Source organism: Denticeps clupeoides, chromosome 5, assembly GCF_900700375.1.
Source record: "Denticeps clupeoides chromosome 5, fDenClu1.1, whole genome shotgun sequence".
Lineage (NCBI taxonomy): Eukaryota > Metazoa > Chordata > Actinopteri > Clupeiformes > Denticipitidae > Denticeps > Denticeps clupeoides.
This window is the reverse complement of record NC_041711.1, coordinates 1,497,042-1,510,098: the sequence shown is the minus strand read 5'-3', so window position 1 is coordinate 1,510,098 and position 13,057 is coordinate 1,497,042. Positions and strand designations below refer to the sequence as shown.

General features: G+C 54.1%; 1 protein-coding gene across 2 annotated transcripts; it reads right to left on the bottom strand.

Moving 5' to 3' along the window:
• Positions 1 to 371: 371 nt before the first annotated feature.
• On the bottom strand, positions 372 to 13,054 carry snrka (SNF related kinase a). Of its 2 annotated transcripts, XM_028982105.1 has the most exons (6): positions 12,909 to 13,054; positions 11,181 to 11,881; positions 6,479 to 6,620; positions 4,226 to 4,438; positions 4,000 to 4,134; positions 372 to 2,828 (listed from the first exon to the last, which is right to left on the bottom strand). In XM_028982105.1, the coding sequence occupies exons 2-6, from the start codon at positions 11,767 to 11,769 to the stop codon at positions 1,553 to 1,555; spliced, it is 2,355 nt and encodes a 784-aa protein (XP_028837938.1). In that variant the 5' UTR covers positions 11,770 to 11,881; positions 12,909 to 13,054; the 3' UTR covers positions 372 to 1,552. The 2 variants fall into 2 exon arrangements, with proteins under 2 accessions (XP_028837938.1, XP_028837939.1); XM_028982106.1 differs by lacking the exons at positions 11,181 to 11,881; positions 12,909 to 13,054 and adding an exon at positions 9,689 to 9,822.
• Between the last annotated feature and the right edge of the window lie 3 nt (positions 13,055 to 13,057).

Sequence of the window (13,057 nt, the reverse complement as noted above, 5' to 3'; positions counted from 1 at the left end):
GTTCTGCCCTCGTCCTTCCTCCTGCTCACCGGGAGAAGTGCTTCCATATTTGGATGCGTCCTGAAGCTTCAGTGGAGCTCCGGCCATCTGAGGATTTCCGATCACATCGGTGCAGCAAGAAGACTCGAGACCAATCAGAGCCCGGGACACGGGGCAACATTCGGGCAGTGGGGACGGGGGGGGTGGTGACATTTGTCTACAAGGAGCTCGGTTACTTGAGACATCGTGCCCCGTGAGTGGGGCGTAAATCAGGGCGGTGCAGCTGTCAGCGCCGCATGGGCGCGATCCAGACGGGCTCCGATTTTCCACATCTGGAACACGAACACACACACACACACACACACCAGTCAAAACACACCACAGCCAGGAGGTCTGGTTTTCCACGTCAACATTTAATTTCAGACATTATCCATCTACCTGCAACGTTTCAACAACATGACATTTACACGTCCCTGCCGGGAGGGCGCGGTCTGGTCCGGCGGCACGCCACGCGCCGTGTGTGGACCGGCGATGTCGAACGAAACAACACATGCACGTCATGACCGGCAGAGGAACAAACAGAAAAAATTAACGGGGGGTCCGCGGTCCCGCGTCCGGAGCACCGTATGTACACCGATATTTACAGACCAGTGAGAAAATAAAAGCGGAAAAGAAAAATCTCTCATTCGAAATATAAAAAGAAAAATATGTTTATTTACAGGTAGCTGCAACTTATAGCTTATTGCCAATGCCCTTAAAATAGATTCAGTATTTCCTCGCCCCCGAGGCGCGGCCACGCCTTCTGAAGGCGTGGCCAGCCTCTGCTCCGCCCCAGAGGAGCCAACGTCGGGTCTACCGCCACCATCTTTTTAAAAACCGCAGTCTTTTTAAAAATAAACTTTAAAACATTCGCACTGATGCCCCTCCCCCAAGACACGCCCTTCACAAAGCCAGTACGGTAACAGAACCGCGAGGGCTGCTGCCGCCTGACCTGTCTGAACCCAGAATGCCCGCATTCTTCTCAGGGGTACCGGCCTCGATGGATCGGCGGATCGTTATCGGGGGGTTCCTGTCCAGTGAACAGTCCCTGAATACCCGGACGGGACGTAATGCAAGAGGGGTGTGGCCTGAATGGGTGTGGCTAGAGTTTCGTTTATAAACTACTGAAATTTTGGTTTCCACCAAAGCACAGACGGAACTCTAATGCTTATTATCATCAAAAATTCTTCCGTTTTAAAAACCAAACTTTAATTGAAATAAACAATAAAATGATTGTCTGGGTGCAACAATGAATCCGAGTCTCCGGCACCAGAGCGGTTAATAAAACTCGCAGCAGAGCGGCCTGCTTTAAGACTCAAACGTCCTTCCCGTCCCTCCTCGTCTGTGACCGACGTATTCGAAGTGCTTACTGCGCGTTTTTGGACCGTCCCCATTCTGAATTTTTTTTACGTCCCGGCGAGGAACCGGCCAGGATCTGGAGGTGAAGTAAAGTAAGACGATGCGGGAGGAGCAGGTGTTCAGGGACTGGACGGACGGTGTTATGCTACAGATGCGGCACTGGGGGGCCGCGGGCTCAGATGACCTGGCAGCAGCTGGGCGGGGCCGCGGCGCAGAGCAGGCCCGGCCGGGGGCTCCTCTGGATGTTGACCGAGATGGTCTTTTCACACAGAGGTAGCTGGAGGACGCCGTTCTTCACGTTCAGCTGCTTCTCCTTGGCGAGGCCCAGCTCCTCCAGCACCGACGACGGCATCTGCAGCCCCACCACGCCCGGCGCCGACCGGTCCGAGGCGCCCACGCACATCTTCCAGGAGGACTTCTCCTGCACCCGGACGCTGGCCAGCCCCTGAGGGTCTATGATGAAGCGGGAGGCGGGGCCTCCGGCGTGCTGCTGCAGCCGCGAGCTGAGGCACAGCCCCATCAGTTTCAGGCTCTCCACCAGGTTCCCGGCGCCGCGGGACGAGCCGGAGGGGGGCCGGGTGGAGCAGCTGGAGGGGCTGCCCTGTCCCCTGCCGCCCCCGCCTCCGCCACCACCTCCGGCCCCGCCCCCCTCGCCCGCGGGGCCGCCCCTGTCCGGCCCCGAGCTGGCGTCGTCGGGCGGCTTGGCCTGGGCCCCGCCGCCACCGCCGCCGCTGCCGCCGTTCCCCCCGGGGTTGCCGGGCGGCCCCTCGCTGCTGTCGCGCCGGTTCCAGCCGTACGTGAAGCCCGCGTCCTTGTCCAGGCGGCGCCGGTGGCTCTCGGAGTCGTCGTCGCTGGTCTCCGAGCTGGAGCAGCTGGAGCCGCGGCCCTGGCTCTTGCGGCGGTGGTAGCGCTTCTGCGCCGTGCCCGGCGACGCCATGTTCATCTTCAGGCGACTCAGCTTGGGCGGGAGACCCTCGTCCATGGCGAAGTCGTCGTCCGACTCGCCCTCCTCCTCGAAGATCTGGTTGAGCACCGGCGCGCTCTTCCGCGACGTCAGCCGGTTGGTGATGGAGGGCGGCTTCCGCCGCAGCACCACCTGGGCGGCCGGCGGCGAGGGGTCCTGCTCTTCCTCCTCCTCCTCGTCCTCCTCCACCCGGAACAGGCAGGTGCGCTGGCCGTGGGAAGACGCCGGCGGGGGCGGGGCAGAGAGCCCGCCCGCCTTCGGCTGCGGGGCGGGGCCCAGAGCGCCTTGGGCGGAGCAGGAAGACGGGCCCTCCAAGCCGCCGTCCTCGCGCCGGGCCAGGTCCATCAGGCCTTTGTTGCGGTGGCCGTTCAGCAGGTTCTCCGCGCTGCGGGCGGGAGACTGGGGACCCCCCGCGTGCGAGATGGACGAGGCGGCCAGGCTGTCCTCGATGTCCTGGTGCATGTCGATCTTGGTCGGCCACGACTGCCTGTGGGGGGCGGAGACAGAAGCACAGAAGTCGTGTTTACGTCCAGATCCAGGAGACCGGGAGGTAGTCGTACGTTCGTAAAGTAGATCTGGCCAATAAATTCCGGGGCAGCTCAGCCGCTAAACATGATCTACACACGTCCCCATGTAACGGGAGGACACCAGAAGACCCGGGTTCAAACCCCACTTACTACCATCGTGTCCCTGAGCAGGACACTTAACCCTGAGTCCCTGTAACTACTGACTGTAAGTCGCTCTGGATAAGGGCGTCTGGTAAATGCCAGAAATGTAAAATTTCATTTAACATTAAAAATGTTTAATAATCCAACAGCATGCACACGAACCAGAAATACTTTGTTGAGGGGGTGACATATCGTTCCGAAGCCAGAACCAGCGGCCGAAAAACAGCGGCCAAACCGGAACACCGTGCGCATACGGTCCAGGAGGAAATGACAATTAATCGGAACAAAATCCTTGCCAATAAAACGAAAAATACTTTTTTTTTTTTCTGAAATATATCTGAACCACGTATGATTTTTTTGTACATCGGAGATTTAATTTTTAGGCCACAGGGCCCAGTAAAGTAAATGTAATCGCTAATTAGAAAGAATGAATGAAACTAATTTGATATTCTATAAATGTTCCTAGCTGGGAATATCTGCTCCCCGAAGACAGCAAGGTGGACCTGAGGCCAAGTTGAAACGCCGATTTCTCCTTAGCATGAATAAACTGTGATTGATTCCTGCCGCTAATGTGCACGTCCTAGGCAAAAATTATATATTTTTTTGGGTGCAGTATCTTTCTTGTCTTTATTAATTGGCACATAATTTAAATAACCTTATGCTAAATGTAAAAGCTGGTGGTTAAATAGATAATTATGCAAATGATGCAATTTGTAACACGTGAAGTAGGGCTGAGTAATTAAGAAAGAATCAAATCATGATTTAATTTGCTATTATTCACTATGTGTACTAAAAACTGTATATTGAAATATGAACTGTGGGTGTGGCTTAAACACTACAAACGTTTTCAGACGAGACCCGAAACCCATTGTTTTCTATGGCGACTTCGCTGCATCATCCAGCCCTCACGACTAGTCTATGATTAATCAATAATAGACGATGACTAGCCGACTCCCAAGACAGTTGTGGAGTGTGTGTATGTTTTCGTACCTAAAGTGAGATCTGATGTTACTTGGGCTGGATGACCGTGGCTGAACCTCCTTCTCCTGCTTTTCTCTCAGGATCCTCTCTGCCAGCAGGAAGTAGGTGGCGCTGATGTGATTGTACTTGTTGGTCTCCAAAGCTCTGAGAAGGAGAAAGGTCACAAGTCGGCCACACCCACCAGACATTCCAAATCACTTCGGACCTGGACGTGACACAGAGACGGGCGTCTTACTCGATGATGGTCTCTCGGTCCGCTATGTCCCCCAGCACCATGCGCTGGATGATGTTGTTGTGTTCCTCCTCGGACAGGTTCTTGTGGGACACCAGTGGGGTGCTGTACTTGGTGGCAGGCGACGGGTCGACACCCTGCAGCCACGCGTGGTTCTCGATCTCCTCCAGAGAGGCGCGGTGTTTCGGGTCCCTCTGCAGCATACGGTCGATCAAGCTGCGGGAGAACAGAACAGGTTGAAAATGAGACCAACGAGCCTCCTTCGTTCATAAAGGTTCTGGAATCATCTTAACGGGATCAACAGGCACATGATCAGAAAACGCTGATAAGACAAGACGGGCTTTTCATACATGCCACCGCCGTGCCAGTCTAGGGGTGTTAAGCTCATAATAAAGTATAAAAAGTAAAAGTGAAGTGTTTGTCGCATGTGATACACAGCAGCACAGCACACGGTGCACACAGTGAAATTTGTCCTCGGCATTTAACCGTCACCCTGAGTGAGCAGTGGGCAGCCATGACAGGCGCCCGGGGAGCAGTGTGTGGGGACGGTACTTTGCTCAGTGGCACCTTGGCGGATCGGGATTCGAACCGGCAACCTTCTGACTACGGGGCCGCTTCCTTAACCGCTAGGCCACCACTGCCCCCTTATCGATGCATCGCAATTTTCCAAAACGAACGGCGTACGTGGTTTTGCTGCGCGATGTAGCCGCATCCAATTGGAGTTTCTCTGTAGTCCACATTAGCGCTCCTTGGGGTTGGAAGAACGGCACGAACGGCAGAAAAACGGCTGGTTCAGACAGCCGTAACTCGCATCTCACCGACGTATCTGATTCGATAAATCGCGAGACCAGTGAAGGTTCACACATCTGCAGTCAACATGGGCTGGAGACGTGGAAACCGTTCCCAGTCGCTCAGTCAGGCGGGTAGAAGACGCATGCGGCGGTGATCGCGCGGCGAGGAAGACGAGGCCAGAAGAAAGAGCTCCTCCCGCGCACAATCTTCAGCATTACCATATTTATTAAAAGCACAAAGATGGGGTTCGAAGTGGGGAACTAAATTCGCGGGGGTGAAAGGCAGAATTCTGATGAACCAGGTAGCGCAGCAGCTGTCAGGTCCAGAAACGTTGGGCTGATACGGCAGATTATCGGTAAAGACGACTGGCACCAGACCATTATTATAGTTATAGGTACGAGCGGCAGCGGTTTTAGTGTTATTGTAATTATTTTTAAGTGAATAAGGATCCATTGTTCCAGTCCATGAAGAACCCACTAGACTGGTAGTAGCCTAGTGGGTAACACACTCGCCTGTGAACCAGAAGACCCAGGTTCAAACCCCACTTACTACCATCGTGTCCCTGAGCAGGACACGTAACCCTGAGTGTCTCCAGTGGGGGACTGTCCCTGTACCTACTGGTTGCAAGTCGCTCCGGAAATGTAAGAACCTGAAGATTAGAACCACCAGAGCTCCAGTGAACGCGATCAGCGTTCCCGTTTCTCCCGGTCGGCTGGCGTAGAGGAGCGGTGAGGGAACGTTTGGCCAGAAAAGGGGCGTGATGTTCAGGCGCTGAAAATAACGAAGCGCTCCTGGCTGCGGTTCAGAGATAAATTTACGCGGGGAGAACGCCGCGCCAAACCGAGAGCGGCCCAGCGGCCTCCACCGGCACCGGCAGGTTCCGCCCAGGTGAGGCGGTCGCGATTTTACACCACGTTTATCTCCCTGTGCAACGACACCGTGAGAAGAACCGGCTCTGTTCAGGTTCTTCAGACTCATTTTGAATGGGTGGGTGTGTCCTGTATGGCACATGGAAGCAAAATCTGTATTCAAATAGTCTCTTCACGATAAACGGCGCTGAGGTCGTTCCACGGAAAACCGAGTGGGAGGTCAGACATAACCGGTTCTCCATCCTTCTTCTCTCCACACGACCGGAACAGAACTGATGCAGTGCAAAAGCATTCCGAAAATCTGCTGGTGCACCTGAACACTTGCAAAGATCTACCTACGTTAAACAGTGCAGCCAATCAGCAGACATGTCTCATGGTTGCTCAGATACATCACCATCCATCTTCTGATGGTACCTGCTCCTGTTTCATTAGATCAATCACTGAACTTTGAAAGACACCTTTGGTCTCTCCAGGGTTTCATTTCATCATCTCACTCTCTCAGGTCTTCTCCCGGAGCAGTAATCTCCTATCTCCATGAACTTTTGTATGTAAGGTGACCTTGCGTTTGGGAAAGTGAGAAGCTGAGCCACCTCACCGCTTGCAGTCGCCGGAGACGTGGGCGGGCACGCTGTACTTGCAATCCATGATCATGGTGAGGGTCTCGCTGTCGTTGGCTTCCTGGAATGGCGGCTGGCCGCAGACCAGCATGAAGAGGATCACCCCCAGACTCCAGATATCTGCAAGACAAGAACGAAGGTGGGGGTCAGGGGTCATTGGGATCAACGGCGAACAAAGTTCCCGCCCATGCCCTCCGGCAGCGCTGCTCTACAGTCATTATGCTGTAATTAAACTGAAGATGATAATGAATAAGATTTCAATCAGGCCATCGGCTCGCGTGGGAATTCCCTCGTTTCCGTGGAGGAAAGGACTTGGCCTGGATCAGGAACCGGGGTTCTAAAACTGCTGGTGCACAGCAGAGCGAAGAAGGTCAGCACTGCGGCGGGCCGGTTGTACCATGGGCGAGCGAATTAAAACACGTCCAGCGGAGCAGCGGCCGCGTCAAATTCAGACTCACCGTGTCCACTGCTTCCTGATACCGATACCCGAGGGACAGACGCCACGCTTCATTTCAAAGTTGTCCCAGGACCACGTGGAGTACGCCTGAAACGAGTCCTGGAGATTCCACCGCTGGATGTGGATCACGTTCACTCATACGGAGAACAAAGCGGCTTTTCCGACAACAGTTCCAGGTCCAGTTTTCCTCGTTTTAATACCGAGATCCACAAAAAGCGGCCTCGTAAAATAAGGGGTCACGGGTTCAAATCCCACTGAAAATAACCGCGGCCCGTTCATAAAGCATCATCACAAACACCTTCCACTAAGTCCACGTGGACGAAAGCAGCAGAAGCTGAACTCCGGACGGCCAGATTACCCACAATGCTCCACGCGCCCGAGGCTGGCGGCAGAGCAGCTGCGGCCGACGTCTAGACAGACCGTTCTTCATCATCCTCATCATCGCACCTAGACAGGACAGACGCGACCGACAAACACCTGGCACAGACATGCGCGTTGCTATAGCAACAGCTGCCCGGGACTGAGGATCGCCCGTCCATCACACTTTGAAAGAGAGGCCCCGCCCACCCCCAGCGTTCTGCTGATACGGTGTGAACGCGCACTGCTGCAGCGGCCATTCGGGGATGAGCTTCGTGAGGTCCTTCATCCTGCGCCGTCTCGGCACGTATCTGCACACAGCCTGCGGGCCAGCGAAACGACGACTAACGCAACTCCATGGACTGTTCCTGCTCAGCACCAATCATCTCCCTCCTCACCCAGAAGATTTTACACGTGGACATTTCGGAACTGTCGGAAAACAACAGACGCAGAACCCCAATTTGCACTTCATTCTGTGGAATTCCACATTCTCCTGAACCATGAGGCGGGAGAAACTCCTTCGTCGCCTTACATTTACCAGACGCCCTTATCCAGAGCGCCTTAAAATCAGTAGTTACAGGGACAGTCCCCCACCTGGAGACACTCAGGGTAAAGTGTCTTGCTCAGGGACATGATGGTAGTAATTGGGATTTGGACCTGGGTCTTCTGGTCCATAGGCGAGTGTGTTACCTGCTAGGCTACTACCACCCTATGTAGTGATGCATTTAAACTGACAGGACAGCTCGGGATGATGCATCGCGATGCAGGTGTGGACGATTCTGCATGCCAGACGTGTTTTTGCTGCGCTTTGTAGCTGCGTTCGCTTGTCGCTATTTAATTTTTATCGAGATCGACAGAAATTGACGTCAAGAAAATGTTGCGTGCAACTGCACTGCTTCACACGTTTGGAAGCCATGATGGTCGATGCAGATAATGTTTTAGAGGAGGGGCCGGAAATTCTCTGGCAGGACAAAGCAGGAGAAACAGGAGTTCATCTTTTCCCTTATGACATCATAAGGGGACCAATTCCAGATCCGACCGTCTGAGCTGCCGCTTTCTGAACGGTGAAGCGGAACGAACAAAATTCTTTACACCTATCGCCATTTCTAGCTACCGCAGAACCATAGACGGACTAGAGGAACTTGTATTAATGTTAAATCTTCTCACAAAGTTACATTTTTACACTTATTTTACAATAATTATTGGCCTTTTTCTATTTAATATGTTTTTTTGGGTTTTTTTTTTGTGGTATTCTGAATTTACTAAAAATATTTTTGATTTATTTATTAAAAAGTTCCTGGGTTTGTTTTAACTCCGCCCGGAGAGTATAGAATATACCATCTTTACTATCAGTATAGAGTTTGAAATTTCACCAACAAAAGCAACCCTGGTGTCGCCTCTGTTCCGTTCAGACAGGCCTGAGCCACAGACGTTCTAAACGGAGAGAACGCGCCGTAAGCCGACACTCGCCCGGCCCCGCCCCCATTCTCCGGTGGCAGGTCGTGACCAGACAGGTGAGATTCTGTGGCTCACACACCTGAAGCATGAAAAACATTCCAGTCAAAGTCGACAGGTTACACATGCACACGTGGTACGAGAATGGGCAACGGCAGGCCCCGCCTCCTCGGGTGACCGGTCTACATTCAACGGATCTGAAATTCCGCACCTTCCAGCTCGGAGAACAGGCCCGCGTTTTCCACGCGCGACCAACGCACGGCGTTCCGAGAACGCGTCCGGTCCCGGCCCTCACGGAAGCCCGGCGGCGGGAAAACAATCCGCTATAAACAGCTCATCAGAAGTAATACACGTGTGGCTTACGGCGCGTTCTCTCCGTTTAGAACGTCTGTGGCTCAGGCCTGTCTGAACGGAACAGAGGCGACACCAGGGTTGGTTTTGTTGGTGGCTCGTTGGCAGGTCACTTCTCAATTCAGAATTTTTTAAAAAAAAATATATATTTTTTTAAACCAGCGCTACAGAACATGAAGTCCTTCGCAGGCAAATATTGTGGAGTCGATCAGCGGTTTGAAATAAACCAGGCCGGGGGGCGGGTCCCGGCACCATCGGAGCCGTCTGTGTTTGATCACGCTGACGGTGTCAATAAAGTCCGGCGGACACGAGTTGCCGGCGCCACGCGCCACACAAACAAAGATCGGCTTAACCGTTCCACCATTCGCCAGCCTGGAAATATCATTCACACACACACACACACACACACACACACCCTCCATTATGAATTAAACACAGATACCCAAGCGAGGTCATAAAAGCCTGTTTTGCTAAATACGAGTATTTTAATCATCCTGCACAACTGAATTAAGTCTACGGATCTGTTTCCTGTTCAGCAATTAAAGGTCTCTTGACATTAATACCGTACGCGAAGTCTCTTTCCCAAATTCAGCCTTCAACATTCCCTGTAGGAGAAAAAATGTTGAAGATTCGAGCCGTGGTGCAGAATTCCGGTCCCACAACGAGGTCCTCCCAGCACGCCGTTTCACCGTCTGTAGCTATAAATGCGAATGAGGAGGAGAGGGGCGGGGCCAGGAGGGGCGGGGCGGGGCCAGGAGGAGACCAACACCATTCACCAACCACAATGTCTGGCGCAGACAGGAAGTCGCGGCGACGTTTTTCAAGAGAAAATAAAAACGAGCCCGCTGGTTCTTCAGAGTCTTGCGTGAAGGAACTAAAAAAAAAAACGACATTTGTGCTCATTTTCACGTCCAATCACAGCGCAACCGCAGAGCTTCGCACGTCTGGAATCCATGACGGTCCAGGTAACGTTTCAGTGGAGGGGCGGGAAATTCCACCGATTATTTGATCAGTTAAAGCAGTGGCCATCATCTTCATCACCTCCACCACCATCACCACCCCACGTCTCAGCACAGCATTCAGAGCTTCGTTCTACATCTACAACCGCGTCCTGCGGCTCGGAGGCGAGCGTGAACACGCCCGCGGTGACACACCCTTCACGCCCCTCGCCGTACCCACACGCAAATATTTGCGAGATGATGCTTTACGGGTAACAGAGGTAAAATGATTGATGGAATAGGTTCCTTACATAAAAGAATGGAGCAAAGACCTAAATCTTGAATTTCGTTAACTTCCTGCGGCTGGTTAGGAGCCAAAATAATTTTTTTTTTTTCAAGCTCGAGATTTAACGTAATAATAATAATGGGTGAACGACGTCTGACGCTTCACTGCTCAAAATGTGAGGTCACCCAAAGCCCCGCCCCTTTTCATTGTGAAATATGGCTGAGATTGAAATAAGGACTTTCACCTGCACATTTATTCCTGTTTACAGACATTTACAGGATTGTCCTACAGGATATGAGGAAATAGGCGACCCTTAAAATGGATGCTGAATGTTCCCTGAACATCTTTCAAGCTGCTCAGCACAACCTCGCTCATATTTCAGAAATTCTCCATGATTATTATTCACGGCGGGTGAAATATTGTTTGAAGTGAGACTGTCGGTCTACGAAACTGTTAAACTGTAGGTTTTTTTTATACGCACTGCGTTATATGTACACCGTGCATAGCTAAAAACACGTGGTAGTGGCCTAGTGGAGTAACACACTCGCCTACGTAACACTTACTACCATCGTGTCCCTGAGCAAGACACTTAACCCTGAGTGTCTCCAGGGGGGGACTGTCCCTGTCACTACTGACTGTAAGTCCCTCTGGATAAGGGCGTCTGGTAAAATAAATGCCATTTCACCCTTTATACACCGACGTGTACGGAACTCCTGGCCTACCTGCACGACCACGCCCAGAAGCACCAAACTCCCTGCTGTTCACGCACCGTCACCCTTGGTGAGCAGGCGCCCGGGACCTTCATCAAGGGCACCTCAGCGGCACCGCTTCCTTACCTACGGCCGGCGCGTCGTACTCGTCGCCCAGCAGGATCTCCGGGGCGGAGTAGGCCAGGGAGCCGCAGCTGGTGGTCAGCTTCTTGCCCGGCTGGAACTTGTTGCTGAAGCCGAAGTCGGTGAGCTTGACCAGGCCCTGCTTCTCGAAGAAGACCACGTTCTCCGGCTTGAGGTCCCGGTGCACGACGTGGAGCCGGTGGCAGTAGGAGATGGCGTGGACGATCTGGGCGAAGTACTTCTTGGCCAGGTCCTCGTTCAGGCCCTCCTCGTGCTTCATGATGTAGTCGAACATGTCGCCGCCGTCGCCGAGCTCCAGGATGAGGTACAGCTTGGTCTGCGTGTCGATGACCTCGTACAGACGAACGATGTTGGGGTGCTGCACCAGCTTCATGCAGCGCACCTCCTGGAACAGGTGCCCCGTGGCCACCGAGTCCAGCTTGGTCTTGTCGATGACCTTCACCGCCACCTTCTCGCCGGTGAACACGTGGCGCGCCAGCTTCACCACCGCAAAGTGGCCCCGCCCCAGGGTCTTGTCCAGGTCATAGAGTCCGGCGATCTTGCCGTCGTAGCCACGTTTGAAACCCGCCATGGCGGCGTCCAGCCCAGAGGCAGGAAGGGGGAGGAGTCAAGAGCGCAGAGCGAGTCCGGCTCACTTCAGCACGCCCGCTGCTGACCGGAGACCCATGGCGGCCGCGTCCTACCTGGGAAAGACAAGGACCATCAGACACCGGCAATTAAAACAAACACCCCCCCCCCCAAACCTAAACACATGGTGAACGTGGGTCAAGGGTCACCGCAATCGGGGCCAAAAGCAACACTTCAGCCGCCATGTGCAGAGTACAGAATACAGAGTACGGAGGTCCGGCCATTCGATATCAAATTAATTCATCGTAGAAACGCTGCTCTCAGATCAGGTTCCATTCCTCGCCCCAGTTCCTGCGTTCTGCCTGTCGCCGCCGCAGCAGCAGCAGCACGTCAGAGGCGAAAAGCGGCTCTCCGGCCTGCCGATGGGTCCAGGTCGCGGCGCACGACCGAACATCTGGAACCGGCACATCGGTTCCCGTCTTCATCAGCACGTCACTACAAACACACACACCGACCGTCCAGGGAAGCAGACCAGATAATTAACGATGGCTCCTCCCACTGGCGAGCGGGCTCCGCCCCGAGGGCGTGGCCAGCATCTTCTCGCCTGATACATGGGGTCGGACAGCAGCACAACTCCGATGTTAAGTGCTTCGTGAGGTTCAGGGGAAAATCACTGATACAACCAGGTCACCTCCATAAAATGCTTCATAAAAACAGGTTCTGACAGCAGTGACCGGGTTCCAGTTGAGGAAAATAAACGTCAGATGGGTGCGCGGTGCATGACGGGAAGGCGACGGAATCCCGCGGCGCGAAGACGACACGGTTTACAGCAGGTCACACACACACGGTCCCCCCCTTATACGACGTCCGGAGGCATGAGCGGAGCCCTCCACGCCCCGAGTAAACGTGGAGTAAACGCGGAGTAAAAGTGACCGGGGAGCCGGTCGGTGCGGGATTAGTGAGACGGGGCGGCGGAGAGGGCCGGCGGGGTCCGGAGACTCGAGACGTCTGCAGGCCGCTCGCCGGAGCGCGGATGCGGTCTTCCGTGTCCGTTAAACGGCGCTGCGCGGCTCCACGCGGCCCGCGGAGCTACGCGCCACGGGCGCCGACGGTCCCCCGCTTCCGCCCCGCCTTGAAACCTACCCCTCGCTCCGCTCCCCGAAAACGGAATTCTCTCCGGGATGGAGCGCGGATGGTCCGGATTGTGGAGCGGCTGAGTCGAGCTCCGTCGGCCCCGAGGTGCGCAGACGCTCCGAACTGCGGCTCTCAGCGCGATAGCGCTCCGCCTCGAA

Excerpts from the sequence above, each read along its gene's own strand:
- snrka (XM_028982105.1), bottom strand. The coding sequence starts at position 11,769 with ATGGCGGGTTTCAAACGTGGCTACGACGGCAAGATCGCCGGACTCTAT. Across the intron at positions 6,621-11,180 it reads GTACGACGCGCCGGCCGTAG|ATATCTGGAGTCTGGGGGTG; the intron begins GTAAGGAAGCGG and ends CTTGTCTTGCAG. Across the intron at positions 4,135-4,225 it reads GACCGAGAGACCATCATCGA|AGCTTTGGAGACCAACAAGT; the intron begins GTAAGACGCCCG and ends TCTCCTTCTCAG.